This window comes from Phoenix dactylifera, chromosome 8, assembly GCF_009389715.1.
Source record: "Phoenix dactylifera cultivar Barhee BC4 chromosome 8, palm_55x_up_171113_PBpolish2nd_filt_p, whole genome shotgun sequence".
Classification (NCBI taxonomy): Eukaryota; Viridiplantae; Streptophyta; class Magnoliopsida; order Arecales; family Arecaceae; genus Phoenix; species Phoenix dactylifera.
In genome coordinates, this window is record NC_052399.1 from 29394466 (window position 1) to 29412043 (window position 17578).

Sequence of the window (17578 nt, forward strand, 5' to 3'; positions counted from 1 at the left end):
TACATTGATCAGGTGGGCTATGGATCTGTCACAAGCCTCATAGCGTAGATAATATTGTCCTAGCTTCTTTTTTTTTCATTGCTAATCTTCTTGGAAATCTAGAGCTTGTAAAGGTTATCCACATAGAAAAACAAATCCTCCCTAAACTGAAAATTGTTAGTAGTCATAGATGATGCTTCTGAAACGAAACTGAACTGAAAGGAAAACAACAAATTCTAGTAAACTTGTGAGACTGATAACTGGACAAAAATTTTAATCTGGAACATATTATGATTCAGAATTCCAATAGAATAATAATATGGCATGCTAAAGAACCAGACTGATACAAAAGGAATACAATGCCATGATCTAACCTAACATAGACATCCGGTAGTACAGCCAGGTTTGGTGCATCTTGGGCACAGGCGTACCTCTGTACATCTTGGACAGGATAAGATACAGCCGCAGGAGTACTTAGGGCAGGAGAGGCTTGGAAGGACACAGCATGGTCTGGAGAAAGGAAACCCCCAGCCACAACATTGTAGTTTGGAGCAGGGGAATCCCCAGCTACAACATTGTGGTTTGAAGCATGAAACACCCTGATTGCAGCAACACAAACTGAAGCAGGAAAGCTCCAAGCAATTGCAACGCGGCCTGTAGCAGGAAACATCAGGACAGCTGCAATGTGGTTTGCAGAATAAATCCTCACAGCAGCTGCAGGTTGGTCTGCAGCAAGGGAACTCACAGCAACTGCAGCAAGGGCATGCACATTCAGAGCGGCAACAGCTGCAATTTTTTGGGAAACAACTGCAATTTTTTGGGCAGCAACTGCAGCTCTCTGGCCAGCAGCTGCAGCTCCCTGGGCAGCACTTGCAGCTCTTTGGGCAGCAGCAACTGCAGCTCTCTGGCCAGCAGCTGCAGCTCCCTGGGCAGCACTTGCAGCTCTTTGGGCAGCAGCAACTGCAGCTCTCTGGCCAGCAGCTGCAGCTCCCTGGGCAGCACTTGCAGCTCTTTGGGCAGCAGCTGCAGCTCCCTGTGCAACAATCCCAGCTCTTTGGGAAGCAGCTGCACCTGCAGCTCCCTGGGCAGCAATCGCAGCTCTTGGGGCAGCAGCTGCACCTGCAACTCTTGGGACAGCAGCTACAGTTCTTGGGGCAGCAATCGCAGCTCTTGGGACAGCAGCTGCAGTTCTTGGGGCAGCAATCGCAGCTCTTGGGGCAGCAGCTGCACCTGCAACTCTTGGGACAACAGCTACAGTTCTTGGGGCAGCAATCGCAGCTCTTGGGACAGCAGCTGCAGTTCTTGGGGCAGCAATCGCAGCTCTTGGGGCAGCAGCTGCACCTGCAGCTCTTGGGACAGCAGCTGCAGTTCTTGGGGCAGCAATCGCAGCTCTTGGGACAACAGCTGCAGTTCTTGGGGCAACAATCGCAGCTCTTGGGGCAGCAGCTGCAGCTCCTTGAGAAGCAGCTGTAATTCTTTGTGCAGCAGTCACAGTTCCTTGGGAAGCAGCTGCAATTCACTGGGCAACAGTCGAAGTTTCTTGTGCAATGGTAACAGTTTCTTTTGCAACAGTCGCAGTTTCTTGGGCAACAGCTGCAGTTTCCTGAGCAACAGATGCAGTTCCTTGGGCAACATATGCAATTCAAGCATGGACATTTGCAGATCAGTCTTTCGAGCGCTAGCAAGCATCCACCGGAGCAGAACATCCACGAGAAGCTGAAGCAAAGTTTTGATCTGAGCAGAAGCAAAAATTCTTTCATTCAGACATGAGCATACATGTGAATACTCTATCCACAAGTTAATGATGTAAAAACACAAGATGTCAAACTGCAGTAAAAGGTTGATTATTTTTTAGAGGGTCTTTCTGCGGCAGTTCAAACCTATGCTTCAAGGAGAGATGCTAATTTGCCTGATGTCACTAAGCACAAAATATAAGTATCATGCATTTTATTGGCTGCTATGTGACGAACAGGATAAGTGTAAAGTGTAAAAAAAGAATTTGAAGATCAAAAAAAATTATTATCTCAATTTATTTAACAAGACTCATATGGACCAATCTTTACTAAACCTACCTAATACTTCCATATCAGCCTACCTGGTATCTATACCTGTTCTCTGAACATTTGGAGTAGGATTTTGAAGCCTTTTGATCTTTTATGATCTTTAATTCTGTCCACTTTTGTCCTATCATCAGGTTCCTGGCAGAAAGCGGCCAATTTGGCTGGAACTCTTAAGGCATCATTGGTTGGGAATAGAGCGGCCAAAAGACTTGGAATAAGCCTTATGCCTAGCAAACAGCTTTCAGAAAAACAGGCATAAGCAGGGAAGAGTTATGCCAGTCAAATTTTGATGCCGGACTAACTTTAAGATGAAAGCAGGAGAAGAGGAGAAGAGAAGGAGGAAGAAGAAGAGAAGAGGAAGAAGGGAGGAGAAGAGAAGAAGAGGAGACGTGGGGGAAAGAGTTCTTTAATTCTGCCTTAAGCCCTAATCAGCTTACAAGTTCCCTTTAAATAGGGCCCCATAAGAACAATTAAAATAAACCCCTTACATAAAATAATCCCCCACAAATAAGCCCTAAAATGAAAATAAGCCCAGAATAGAATAAACCACAAATAAATCCCTAAACACAAATAAACCCAGAAATAACAATAAGCAAATATGCAAATAAAATGGGGACCTAGCTGATGTCCCCATCAACTCCTCCCGGGTGAGAAAAACTCGACCCCGTCGAGTGTAAATCGGGGCGGCTGTCGTACTGCTCCAGAAGATCCGGGTCAAGGCGCTGCAACTCAGCTCGCGAAATCCACGACACATCTGATTCGGGTCGACCTTTCCACCGAACAAGGTAACGTTGGTAGCTTCCTCTCCTGGTAGAGATAACCTGCTCATCTAATATATGTTCTATGTGTTCTCTGCGTGCATGAAACTGGGGAGGTGGAGGCTCACTAGCAGGTGCTAGAGCAGGGTGATCAACAACAGTGGATGTATCAACAAAAGGGTCAGAAGGAATGAATGTTGATTTCTTGTATGGGACTAAATCTTCAATATTAAATGTCGCACTAATCCCATAGTCTTCAGGAAGATCTACAACATACGCATTCGAACTGATTTTCTTTAGGATTTTGAATGGTCCCGCACTACGAGATTGCAACTTTTTGAACGTCCCCGAAGGAAGTTGTTCAGGTCTAATTCTTACCATGACTGAATCACCTACATTTAATTCTTTATAACGGCGGTGCAAATCAGCAAAGGATTTATATTTTAAGTTATTAGAGTGAATAATTTTGCTGATCTCCTGATGCAATGAATGCAGGTGTGAAGAAAATGATTGTGCAGACTCGGAGACTCTATGCTGATGAGACATGGGGATCAAGTCTATAGGTTGCCTAGGTTTATAACCATTCACCACTTCAAAAGGACTCATGCCTATGGTCCTATTGACCGAACTATTATATGCAAACTCGGCAGTTGGTAACACGAGATCCCAAGTCCTAGTATGCTCACCTACCAGACATCTGAGAAGACTCCCTAGACTTCGGTTGACAACTTCGGTCTGGCCATCAGTTTGGGGATGATAGGCAGAGGAAAATTTTAATTTGGTACCCATCATGTGCCAAAGAGTTTTCCAAAAATAGCTCATAAATTTAACATCCCTATCGGACACAATAGATTTAGGGATACCATGGAGTCTAACGACTTCGTCAAAATAGATTTTCGCAATCCTAGAAGCATCAGAAGTCTTAGAACATGGTAGAAAATGAGCCATTTTAGAGAACCGGTCCACTACTACAAAAATGGAATCATGTCTGGTCGAGGTACGTGGAAGCCCTAACACAAAATCCATGCTAACATCTTGCCACGGACAATCAGGAACTGGTAATGGAGTGTAAAGCCCAGTGTTCTGTTTACGTTGTTTTGCTAATTGACATGTGCGGCACTGAGCGACGATCTTGGCCACGTCTCTCTTGAGACTCGGCCAGAAGAAACGTCTTTCCGCCATCTCAATGGTTTTGTCTCTCCCGAAATGCCCAGACAGTCCTCCAGCGTGTACTTCCCATACTAGAAAATCTCGCAAAGAAGTTCGAGGAATACACAATCGGTCGGAGCGAAAGAGATAATCATCGTGTAAAAAGAAATCATCGTGCTCTCTCTCTACTCCATCTCGTAAGGTCAGGTATACATTACTAAAATCGGGACAGGTGGTATATTGTTCCCTGATCCTTTCAAAACCAATTACTTCAGTGCTCATCATGGATAGGAGGAAGATCCGTCGACTGAGCGCATCAGCAGCCTTATTCTCAACTCCAGCTTTATGTTTCAGCACAAAAGTATAGGCTTGTAGAAACTCAATCCATCGGCCATGTCGAAAGTTTAATTTCTTTTGAGAATTGAGATACTTTAAAGCCTCATGGTCTGAATACAGGACAAATTCTTGCGGTAGCAAATAGTGTCGCCAATGTCGCAAAGTTTGCACTACCGCATAGAATTCCTTATCATAGGTGGAATAACGCAACCTGCCGTCACTTAACTTTTCGCTAAAGAACGCGACAGGGTGACCTTCTTGGCTTAACACACCGCCTATGCCAACGCCAGAGGCATCACATGCGACCTCGAATACCTTAGTGAAATCAGGGAGCCGCAAGACAGGTGCTTCGGTCATCCTATGCTTAATATCTTTAAATGCTTGGGATGCCGACTTAGTCCAGATAAAATCTCCTTTCTTCATGCAATCTGTGATAGGAGACATTATGGAACCAAAATTCCTAATGAAGCGACGATAGAAAGTAGCCAGACCATGAAAACTACGTACTTCGACTAAGGTCTTGGGCTCAGGCCAATCGACTATCGCGCTTACTTTTTCTGGATCAGCGGAGACACCCTTGGAAGATACTATGAACCCTAAGAAAGTGACGTGATCAGTCAGGAAGGCACACTTCTTAGGGTTTGCGAAGAAGCTTTCTCTCTGCAGGACTTCACAAACCTGCCTTAGGTGTGAAAGATGGAGCTCTTGAGTTTGACTATAAATGAGGATGTCATCAAAGTATACAACGACAAATTTGTTCAAGAAAGGTCGCAAGATCTGTGTCATCACCCTCATAAAAGTACTTGGAGCATTTGTTAATCCGAAAGGCATTACTAACCATTCGTAGAGTCCATCTTTGGTTTTGAATGCTGTTTTCCATTCATCCCCAGGACGAATCCGAATCTGGTGGTACCCACTCTTTAGGTCGATCTTGGAAAAAACTGTAGCACGAGACATGTAGTCTAAAAGGTCGTCCAGCCTAGGAATGGGAAAACGATACTTTACCGTGATTTTATTGATAGCACGGCTATCGACGCACATCCTCCAAGAGCCATCTTTCTTGGGAGTGAGGAGTGCAGGTACAGCACATGGACTCAAGCTCTCACGAATGTACCCTCGAGTGACGAGTTCGTCAACTTGGCATTTCAGTTCAGTGTGCTCGTTTGGATTGAGTCTATGGTGGGGAAGATTTGGCAGTGACGCTCCAGGAATGAGATCAATTACGTGCTGAATATCACGCATTGGAGGGAGTGCCTCTGGAAGATCAGTCGGAAAGACAGATTGAAACTCCTCCAACAAAGGGACTACGGCGGCCGGATGTTCGACATTTGACTCCACATTAATAACTCTGGCCACAAGGGCGAACACAGGTGAATGGCTTTCGATATCTTTCATTACCTCTTTCGAAGTAATGATGTGGAGTGACTCTTCCTTTTGTGGTGTAGCACCCTTCTTCTCAGGTACGGGCTCTCTAGGAGGCAATGAATTCAATATAATTTTCCGACCCTGGAACATAAAACTACACGAATTTGACCGACCATGAAGTGTGACGTCCCTATCGTATAACCAAGGTCTTCCTAAGATGACTTGACCTACGTCCATCGGAAGGCAGTCGCACCAAATCTCGTCTTTATAAGATAGGAATTGAATCGGGACAAGGCACCTTTCTGAAACCGAAATGGACGTCTTATCTACCCAGGCTACTTTATATGGATTAGGATGAGGGGTAGATTTTAGGCCAAGGCGAGAAACAACTCCAGATGCAATGGCATTGATGCAACTTCCGCTATCAAATAAGATTTTGCATGTTTTACCATTGATCTTAATAAGTGTGTAAAATAGGGAGGTTCTTCGCCAGTCTTGTTCGGTCTTTGTTTGGGCTAGTGTGCACCTAACCACATGGAGCCTATGGTTTTGGTCATTCCTATCAGTGGGCTCATTTTGGTATTCAGTCTGAACAAATTCTAACCCGGTCTTTTCGTCTCCAAAGTCATCTACAAAATCCTCGATGTTTGGTTCATAGACTTCTTCGACACATTCAGTATCCTGGGTTCCTGCTTCCAGTTCAGTCATCAAATAGGTCTTGGCATTACATTGAGACGCAATATGGCCAAACTTTTGGCACCTGAAACACTGGGTTTGGTTTCTCAAGGGCGGGTTGGACCCTAATATGCCTTTTCCTTTATCAGTGGATGTACTTTGAGCAGGCACCGGGAACGTCCTAGTCGGTGTTTGGCTAGAACCAGGCTGTGAAGGATGGTTGGAGAGTGGTCTAGGTTGTGGGAGATGGCTTTGATTAGGTCGGGCTCCTGGGGGTAAGAACCGAGAATCGGTACGTCTCACCACAGGGACTCGTAAAAAACTATCCACGTCTTGAGCCAATTGGTATGCCTGGCCAAGGGTAGTAATCTCTCGGAGGATCAGTTCTTTCTGGATCTCCTCACGGAGTCCTGTCCGAAACCTAGAAAGAGTAACAGTCTCTTCTTCGATTACACCACACCTCATGTGAAACTCCTCAAATTGTGCAATGTAATCGGCAACAGTTGAAGTTCCTTGGGTTAGTTTCTGCCACCTATCCATGAGGCGTTGTCGGTAAGAGAATGGCAGATACTTCTCATTCAGTTTCTCTTTCATATCCTCCCAAGTGGTGATGCGTGGAAGCCTCTGGGTCTCACGCCGATGTTCAACGTTATGCCAGTACCAGTGAGCTTGCCCAATAAGCTTCATTTTGGCAAACCGTACTTTTCTATCTTCAGTCATATCGTACCACTCAAAATAATTATCCATGGCTGCTCTCCAATCAAGGTACACGCTCGGCTCTAATTGACCAGCAAATGTAGGGGCTTCTACTCGCACGGTACGAAGTAGTCGCTCGTCAAGATCGCGCTGGTGATCAGGATGATGTTGGTTCCTAGGGGGATGGGGGAAAGCTGCAGGCGGTGTGGTCAAACCAAACTCGGGATAAGCTGCGATTGGGGATGATGGTTCCGGAGTCCTAAGGTGTTGTATTTGAGCACGGACCTCACGTTTGAATTCGTCGTGATCAGCTCGTATTGCAGCTAATTGTTCTAGAATATCTTGTATGACTCTGGGGTCCATGGTGGATGAAGGGGTCTGGGAGTCAGTGAGGAGGTACTCTCTACCACTACGGGTAGGCATACAGGAGCTACTCTAGTTGGTGATATGATATGCAATACTACTAATGAACCCTAATTGTCTAAAGGTAATGCAGGACAACCTACTGATGCAACTCACTAATGCAACCTACTATGAATTCGGAAATCAGCAACTTTTCACAAAAATAACTTAAAATTAAATGTTACTAATTTGTACTTTGGTTATTTCAGAATTAAAGTAGAAAATTAGTCACTATAAGAAGTTAGGTTGCAAACACGTTTTACAGTCATTCAAAGTCTAAAAGTAATCTGATCTATGGATGTTGATGATGTCCTGACACTAAGGTGTGCTAATTTAATATTTAGATTTAATTGGGAGGTAGGACAGGTGTGGTGAAAAATGTTCTAGGTTTTGCAGTTTGACAATAAAATAAGTTTCAAAACAGGGATGTCATGCAAGAGAACTAGAACATATTTAAATAAGCAAGTCCAAGGGAGGAAGAACCTATTACCTGTGGCGGATACAGCCAATCAGAATCAGGTACTCGTGGGCTGGGGCGACGGTCGGGACGCAGTGAGTCGGGTCGTCGGATGGCGTGAATCTGGTCGCGTTACAGCAACTGGGGGCCTGCTGAACCTGTCAACTTTGGGGTATACTGTATGGTGTGGCTAGCGGGCCTGTAAATGAGGAAGGCTTGTGAGTTGATCCTTGAATCAGTGGCGGGCCCTGCAGTCAGTGGGCCGCAGGTGCTACGGTGGATCGGGAATCAGTGGCGGGCCCTGCAGTCAGTTGGGCCGCAGGTGGCTCAGTGGATCGGGCGCGATGGAGCTCGAGTGAAGGAGAAACTGGGACCGAAAGGGGAGTGGAAAAGAGGGGAAAGAAGGGGGAAAGGTGGAAGCGGTGGTCTGGTGCAGCGGCAAGCGGAGGTGGGCGTAGCGGCGGGGCGTGGTGGAGTGGAGAGAAAAGGGGAAAGGTGGAGGCGGTGGTCTGGTGCAGCGGCAAGCGGAGGCGGGCGTAGCGGCGGGGCGTGGTGGCGTGGCTCAGTGGAGGGAGAGACGATGACAATCGGAGGAAGCGGGCGGACTCGGGTGGTGTGTTAGCTGCCCAACGGCGTCGCAGCTGGTTCGGGCGGCGTAGCGGAGGGGTTCAGGCGATGGCGGATCTCGGCGGCGGCAGGAAGCGGCACGGGCGGGGGCGGCGACGGCGCAGCGACACGAGCGGCACGGGCACAGGGACGGCGCGGGCTCGGGTGACGGAGGAAATGGCGTCGGCGGCAGAAACGGCACGGCAGAGGCGGCGAGGAGGAAACGGCGGACGGTCGGTGGTGGCGCTGCAGGCGGAGCTCGGCGACGGCGGCAAAGGAGGCGGTGGAAACCCTAGGGTTTCCTCTTCGGCAGAACAGAGGTTAGGTTTTTTTTTTTTTTTTGTTGGAAACACGTGCAGGTCACGTGATCCGATTTTTTTTTTTTTTTTTTTGAACCCTAACGGGTTCGGGTTATCGGTTTCGGGTTTCGAATGAAACCCGCTCCGATAACAGTAAAACTCAGCACGTGCGGGTCACGTGCCAATTTTTTTTTTTTTTTTTTTTTTTACTTACTGGTGGACCCGGGCTATCGGGTTTGCGGTAACGGGTTTAGAACCGACCCGTTACCGTAACTTCTTCTTCAACCTCCCGATCGATTCGGGAGGGCGTTCCGACCGCTTCGGCGGTGGTTGCGGGGCGGCCGAACGGCGTGGCAGCGGCGGGGACTCTGTTGTCGGCGGCGACAGGCGGCGGCTGGTCGTGGTGGCGGCCGGAATCTCGCGCGCGGTGGTCGGCGAGTGCGTCGACAGTGCCGAGGGACAAGGTGGCAAGCAGATCGGCGACGCTCTTCTTCTTTCCGGCAGCGGGAGTCACACGCGGTCCTTCAACGCGCTCCGGTGTCCGTGGTCGACGTACGGCGTAAATCTCGTGCGCCCACAGGAAACCGGGAATCCGGCGACGCTCGGCCATACACCGGTGGTGGCACGACAGTAACGGCGCGGCAGTGACGGTGGTGGCGTCGGTTGCAGGCTCCGGTGGAGGGCCAGAGGCGGCGCTGCAGAGAAAAGGGCACAGTGGGACTGCTCTGTCAGGGGAAAGCTTCCTCTTTTCTTTTCTTTTTTTTTTTTTTTTTTTTGCTCTGGTGAAAACACAGACCGAGAGAGAGGGGAATCGGAGGTGAATGGCTGTCGATCTGGGCCTTCACAGACTCGGCAGTGTTCTCTCTTTTTTTTTTTTTTTTTTTTCTTTTGGCTCTCGGTTTGGAGGAGTAGCCGGGAGATGGAAGTGCCCAACACAGTCTTCTTCTATTTCACAGGAAGGCTCGGACGATCTGGATCGGGCTTTGGCAGCAGGGGCAAAGCCTCTTGCTCTGATACCAAGTTGATGCCGGACTAACTTTAAGATGAAAGCAGGAGAAGAGGAGAAGAGAAGGAGGAAGAAGAAGAGAAGAAGAAGAAGGGAGGAGAAGAGAAGAAGAGGAGACGTGGGGGAAAGAGTTCTTTAATTCTGCCTTAAGCCCTAATCAGCTTACAAGTTCCCTTTAAATAGGGCCCCATAAGAACAATTAAAATAAACCCCTTACATAAAATAATCCCCCACAAATAAGCCCTAAAATGAAAATAAGCCCAGAATAGAATAAACCACAAATAAATCCCTAAACACAAATAAACCCAGAAATAACAATAAGCAAATATGCAAATAAAATGGGGACCTAGCTGATGTCCCCATCAAATTTGCTTATGCATAAAGCCATCATTTATCCGTAGTTCCTTTTTGTATGGGCAAAAAAACCCTCATCCAAAAGTTATTCCAGAAATTGTATCCAAAAAAGCATTGGAGCAACTCACGCATAACTATTCCATAGGCATAAACTTTTCTATTCTTGCTTTCTTATTCCCGAACCAACAAAGCCTAAATTAATCCAATTCGATGGTCCGCCACACATAAATAGGATATCTCCTGGTGGTCCCACAGCGCATACAACTTGCACTAATCAAAGACAATGTAATGGAAAACTATCTAATAAGATGTATGAGCATTTGTTATGGTGATCTAAGGAAGCTGTAGTAAAGATAGTCATTTCAAACAAAGCATTTGGAAGAACTAGAAATGACAGATGTAGCCCTCACAGAAATGGTGGAGGAGCCATAAAGCAAGCATCAATAGCTGAAAGAAACTAGATGATTATGATTACATAACACTCATGCCCTTTCGTAGGTGTCATCCCCAATGAACTGACAATTTTAACATCTCAATATGCTAATACTGACTAGTTTCCAGGAATTTTTATCCTATAATCAACGTTCGTAATCAAAATATTAGCTTTAAAAACAAGCACTAGTATCTTGATAGATACTAATAACCAAAATATTGTAAGTAATATTAATAAAGAACACAGTTTAAGCAGATATTAGATCTACTAAGGTAATTACAAGGTTGTGCAAAATTGGTAACCATGTGATCAGAGTTTGATTATTGACTAAAATAGAATTACTATCAGATTAATAACTGTGGGAAAATAATCCCTCCTACATGATGTTGCAAAAATATCAGCTCATATAAAAGTTCAACCATCATTGCAAATGTTAAAGGAACATCTCAAATAAATGCATCTTCCTCAGTTAGGATTTTAACTCTAAGTTTTTAGTATTTTACAAAAATATTGATTTTCTTATTGTACTTCTCATTCGAGCTCAATGAATGTAAGATCTCTGTGAATTCATGAAGGTAACTAACATAGAGATTTTATAACAGGGTTTTCAGGCTCTGTTTGGTGCATGGATAAAGAAACCCAAATAAGTTTTTAAAAACCTCTATATTCTGATTTTTCTTGTTCTTCCAGTAGTAAGTATGAAACTTTGTCGGTTGGAAATATGGAATAAACTGAAACTGAGAGGAATAACACTGATGTGAATCATTCAGACACAAATAAATTATTCAAACACACCCCCGTTGCACATGTGAGCACAACGGTGAATATCTTTATTTGTGAAAAAGCAGTCATACCTGCTGAGAGGTGACCAAAATAAAACTATGTGAATCAAGCAAGAATAACTATATGACACTTGGCCAAATAAACCCTTTATTTATGACACTTATTCAGGTTTTATTCATGCATGAAACAGGGCATCAGAGTGCAAGATGAGTGAAAGGCAAAGGATTTTTAGGACACACCCAAGCCACCTCCAAATGTGACAAGACTTGCGTCTCCTCTTATTTCTGTTCAGCAGAAAAATATCCATAAGGATAAGATATTCATAAAGGTCGAAAAATAAAGTGCAAGGTTGAAGAATTATACAAAGGTATTAGTGGATCTGTTTTTGTCCCCACAAATTCGTTGACCCTGTCAAATTATCAACAGATCAAATCAATAAGCAAATATCAAATATTTCTAAGGAAGAGGAAAGCTAATTTCCATTATTAACAGGAAAAGAACTGTTTTCAGCAAAATTATAAAGTTAACAGCCTGGTTTAGAACTTAGTGAACTTGTCAAGTCTATAAGAAGACTCAAACGAGCCAACTCAACCCATATGAACTAGAAAATTTTTCTGTGAAGTATTTGCTGCATTCCTTTTTCAGATTTGAAGTTTTATCATCGCACCATGTTGTCAAGCACATTTTATCAGTAGATGTATATACATTTTCCAGTTTGCACATTTATAATTTAACCAGGCATTTGCGGTCTAAAGACTATCGAGAACAAAAAATCAAAGGGCATCTGATAGTAAGCGATAGAGAAAAGCAGGAAACAGCATAAATACGAAATAAGTTAATGAAGCATACTCCTTGCAGCATCTTGAGACAGGTTGAAGTCCTTCAAGCGATTGTAACTCCTCCTGCTTAATATGAAATTTCCATGAGTTTTTATTCTTTTGTAAACTAAATTAGAAACAATAAAAAGAACATAGTTGCATTAGCTCCTAGGAGGCTTTTATGGGCTCATTCACAATTTTACTAATGATCCCAAATAATATAGATCAGAATTGGAGGAGATAGATATTGCTTCTTTAGATGACTTATTGATGAAAAACATTTTGTTCATCAATATATTAGAAAAGTCAGAAGTTGAAATTCAAAGATCAAGGATGAGAATATAGCTGCCCATATGCTGGCCCTTTAATTTGTCTGTTTTTTTTTTCTTTTAATTCCACAGCATTGTTGTTTATATAAAGAACAAACGTGGGAATAACATTGTATCACTTTAAATCATAAAATTTCATTTAAAAGTTGTGATTTGTTTGAAAAGCAGACCATGAAGGTGCTTTAAAGAGTATGTCTTTGTGTACATGAATGGAAACTTCTGGAGTGATGAAAGTTGAAGATCACACTGTTCTTGGTCGGCAAATGGTTTGTGTGCAAATGAAGGGCTTAAATCAAGGTAACTACTACAAGAGGAGATGAAAAATCCAACATTGACTGATAATACCTGAAACAATGGATGTATTGTAATTTCATTGAATACAAACAGTAGTGCAAGACTGTGGATTCTACTTTGCTGTAATTCATGACATGCATATGCCTTCAAGCCCCAACTTCATCTACCAAGAGAAGTGTTTTTCCTTACTGCCTATAGCCCAAATTTACACTGAAAAGCTAATTTGAAAGGTAGAAAATGAAATGCATTAAGAGAATGAAACACCAAATGTCTACCTGCTGTTTTGTTTGTAAAAAACTATTTGAGGCTGATATATCTTCTGTATTATAAACAAGAGCTCTACCACTGCAATCAACCATGTTGCCACATACAGCACCCCCCTCCCTTTCTACCATCTCACAAGGACCCACCAACACATATACATACAAACCAAGAATGAAAAAAATATACAAAAAAGTTAAAGAAATTCGATTTCAGGTATACATAATAACTAAGCATTGTGCAGGCAATTTCTTCCATGAAGATCTTTACAAGCTTATGATGCAAGTAACATAAAATGGGTAGAAATTACATCCAAGCTAGCAAGATCTTTGAAATGTTAAAACAGCAATAGAAAGATAAAATGAGAAAACTAGCAAGCATGGGGACTTCAAAATATTTATTCCTTTAAGATGCTTGAGAAATGTTACATGAAATAAATTACAAATGATAAGAAGGGAAAGATATTGCAAACAAGCTAGGAAGTAGCAACTGCTTCCAAATGTTAAAATAATAAAATGAAAAAGCAAGCAAGAGAGAATATAAAATATTTATTTCAAATGCAACAGATATAGTGAGTGAGCAAGCAAGCACCCTAAACAATATTAATTAAAAAAATGAAAATTAAGATAGAGAAAAGGTTGTATAAGTCACTCAGTATTTTGTCAAAAGAGAAATCACAAAACATGCCAGCTTGTTGCTCAAACACCTAGTGTGTTCTTATTAACTAAATCATCCTGCAGTTTTCAAAGAACAGATGAATCTCCAAGAATTACTTCTCTACTTGACATATAATGGTGATGCAATCTGCAACCGCAGTGAAAAATTCGATATCCTATCAATGGACATGACAAAATGGGGAAATACGATTCCACTCAAACATCCAATCACATTGGGTTCACAGATCAGGAGGAAGTTTAATTGAAGACTACCGATCAGACAGATCAGGATGAACATGAACTGGAGAGCACTGATCAGAAGAATCTTCACTTTCAGACTACTGGCCGCTATTGTATCATTAAACCCACCAAGGGACAGTCAAGATCAACATAGAGAAGCTTGTAAGTTTCTAAATTATCCAAAAAGATCAACATAGAGAAGCTTGTAATTTTCTAAATTATCCAAAAAGTTATGAACTGATAAAGCTCACTCTCAGAAAAAGAAAAGAATACATTGGAAAAAGTGACTAGACATGTAAATGACCTTCAGTTGCCTGTCCAGCCAGCTAGGACCTTCTTGCATCATATACAGACAAAGGAGCACAAGAAAAGCTTACCAACAACTAGATTCCCAACATAAAATGGAATTAAGAAAAAGGTCATTTACTATTTCCAGTCAAAGAAAGAAGAGATTAATCGAAACATAAGATTCCTTCACTGAAAAGTCATAGCAAGGTATGACTAGAGCCATTCTCATCCTACCTTCCATAAAATAAGTGAAATATATAACTCTCACAATTGACACCCATGCATCCATTTCTTCGTTCGTGGATGACCAAACAAAGAAGAAATGGGACAAGATGACCAGTTTCCACTGCAGGAGTCCAACAAGGCAACAAACCAGGGCAACTATCTAGAAACCCTACTTAATTAGTAGCTTGCTAGGTTTTCTTTTTCTTTTTGTTTCGACTTTCCTTTTAGTTTCTGGAAAGATCAAAAAAGTTGGTGTTAAATTCAGGTTAGAGCATGGGAGAGGCTTCTTTTGGATGATTAGAAACACCATGTTAGTAAGAAAAAGATTTTAAAAAAATATATTGAAGAGGAAAGTGGAGCTGACTGTATTTCCCCGTCTTCTTACATTTTCTTCTTCACTTTAATTTCCCCGTCTCTCACTTCTATTTGGACATCCCATCTTCCGTCCCCTGAACTTGACCTTACTGTATTTTGATTTGTTAAGTTTTTAGATAACAAGTGAATCATAATTGGCTCAGGTAAGAGTCCAGATAAAATGAATATTCTTTTATAAATGGGTCACGTATAGATGATAATTTTGCTTGAACAGTCATTGAAATGAAGGTAATGGCTTGATTCAAGCTTGAACAGTGATTGATTCAAGTTTGTTTTAAGTGTGATTTTGAGTTTGGGGCAACGTAATGTAATTAAACATTAGGAAAAAGTTCATGGTTAGGTCAGTTTGAAGGAAGGCTCTATCAAGCTTGAATAAAATAGGAAATAGGGCTCAAAATTAATTTCAAGCTGAACTTGAATAGACCAACACTCAATAATTTTTGGCCAATCACACCTCTACGGGACGCTGATTTCTGCTCTACTGTAGTGGGATAGCTTGAGATTATCCTCCTTACAAGTTGTTTAGTTGTTCTTTAAGTTCATGCCTAACTTTTAAATGTGTTGAGGGAAATCTGTTTGATTGCAGCTGAGCTATAGTAATTGACTTTATTCTACTTTATTTCAGAGAGCCAAAACATCTTTGTATTAAGCTTAGCATTGGGTGCCAACAAAAGTCTTCATGGTTGAAAGCAAAGTACTGAGAATAAATGCTGAAATTATTATTTGCAAAAACAAAAGTTAGGAAATCTAAAATTTGGTTACCTTTCTCCTGATTTGAAAATTAAATTAGAAATCTTCCACATGGCAAGCCAGAAAAATCAATTCTTTTATCATAATAAGTTTCATTCATCTCGAACTTTTTAGGGTTTAAGATCCAAACCTTCCTATTAAGACCAAACCTGAAAATGTAATCCTTTGGAATGAAATTACCTCTTAATAGAAAAACAATTCATTAAAATGTTACAGAAAAGAGTCTTCTTGAAGTAAAGAAAAGCTTGGAAACCTCCTCATTAAGGATAATGGAGTAGGTTAAGTAGGAGCGAATTTGAAATGTTAGCATAAAATGATTGATCCTACTATTGAGTAATGAATTGAGATGCTTAAAACAGTATAGATGTGGAAGACATACAAAATCAGGAAGCACATTTTTCTTGCTTATGACCTTAGGCTAGTTCTTTGGTCAATCATAGAATTACTTCAAGACCCAGAAGTTTACATGCTTTTGTTAATAATATGCTCACAAAATTCTTCCACAGTTTTATTCCTCAAGACCATACACAGATCATGAAAGCAAAAATCTTATAGACTTAGCTCTTAATTCCTTGAGAAGACATGTTTCAAAATCTCTGCAAATATGAGCATCTCTATGTCTTGAATTTGCAGAAAGGGATTCTTGTTCAAAATAATTTCTGGATGTATGATGAACAAATATATCTCTTTTTTCCTTTTACTTCAACATGAAAAGATAATCCCTTCTTGCTCTGACATTAAGGTATTTCCAACCACTTCAACAGCGTTATATAATGGCCATAATCATCCCTGTGTGAACACTTGCCACATTTGAAATCAACAGTTTAAGTGATTAAGTTGGTTGTGCGTCTATACTGTCTAATCCTGTAGCACTACCTTTTGAATAGAATAATCATAATGCACGAATATAGTGAATAACAGCTATAATAACAGAGTATCAATTTCATTCAACTTTTTCCTTTATCAACAGTTATGGCAGTTTCTTTTACATTTATAAAGGCACCTTTATAGTTATGGCATCATCAACATTGTGCCCAAAAAGGAACAGCGTTATGCAGCAAACTTTATTCTCAAATTTGCTTTCTTTCCTCATATCAATAAGTATCAATATCCTCTACTGCACTGTATGCTAAATCACTTTCCAGGGATAATGGAAAGGTTAAGTTCAAAAATACTTTCTTTTCTCAAATTGGTTGGAACCATAACAATCCCTCATCACTTATAAACCTTCGATCTACCACTTCAGTTTACCACTCTCCAAAAGGAATTGCTCTACCTAACAAAACTCGCTCTCTTTTCCTGCGCTGCATAATATAATGATCAATTTGGGGAGATTATGAAAGATTTTGAACAAAGAAACCATGTCCAAGACCAAGAATGCGAGTAGCTACGATTGAACTCTTTCCCCCCCTGCTAGATAATTAGTTTTGTTTTCGTAGCAGTAGAAAATGCTGACCTCATCTCATCTCTTTCCATGAACTACATGACGCTATATAAAGCACTCGACCAAAGAAACTCAACTTCTCGAGTTACGGTAATCTCCTAACTGATGCCATGAATCGGTGCAGAGCTCACACAAAAAGGACTACAAATATATAACATCTCTGGCTTCAAGATCTCCACTTGTCGTCAGCTACCCTGTCTTGCTCCAAGAAATCAAATCAAACGCCCAGAGAGCGAGATCAAGAAACGAGCTAGGAAGAGCATCTCATTACCTCGAGGAAGCCTATCTCCCGGTTCAAGATCTGCACCTCGAGCTGCAGCCGCCGCCGGCCGCAGAGGTCCGGGTACTTGGGCGGCGACTTGGGACTGGGCGGCGTCGTCGTCGCCGCCTCTCGCTGATCCGTGGCTGCCATTATCGTTGGCGAGTCACCGGATCCAATGCCTCAGCAGCAAACTGGCAGCAGTTTTATAGCAGAGGAGGAGCGGTAAGCAGTGGTAAAGGGGGGTTACTACTGCGGGCCGCGGTAAGTTGGCGCGCGGG

The 17578-nt window shown here is 42.3% G+C and overlaps 1 protein-coding gene across 1 annotated transcript; it reads right to left on the bottom strand.

Annotated features, from left to right (window-relative positions):
* Window positions 1–98: 98 nt before the first annotated feature.
* Window positions 99–17450, bottom strand: LOC103709372 (cilia- and flagella-associated protein 54-like). Its single transcript, XM_008794671.4, has 5 exons — window positions 17310–17450; window positions 12676–12850; window positions 12208–12303; window positions 338–1488; window positions 99–194 (listed from the first exon to the last, which is right to left on the bottom strand). Exons 1-5 carry the CDS (start codon window positions 17448–17450, stop codon window positions 99–101), a joined length of 1659 nt encoding a protein of 552 aa, XP_008792893.2.
* Window positions 17451–17578: the final 128 nt, after the last annotated feature.

Excerpts from the sequence above, each read along its gene's own strand:
- LOC103709372 (XM_008794671.4), bottom strand. The coding sequence starts at position 17,450 with ATGGCAGCCACGGATCAGCGAGAGGCGGCGACGACGACGCCGCCCAGT. Across the intron at positions 12,851-17,309 it reads GGGAGATAGGCTTCCTCGAG|GTATTATCAGTCAATGTTGG; the intron begins GTAATGAGATGC and ends CCATTGTTTCAG. Across the intron at positions 1,489-12,207 it reads GTCTCAAGATGCTGCAAGGA|CTGCTTCCCAAGGAACTGTG; the intron begins GTATGCTTCATT and ends AGTGAATTGCAG.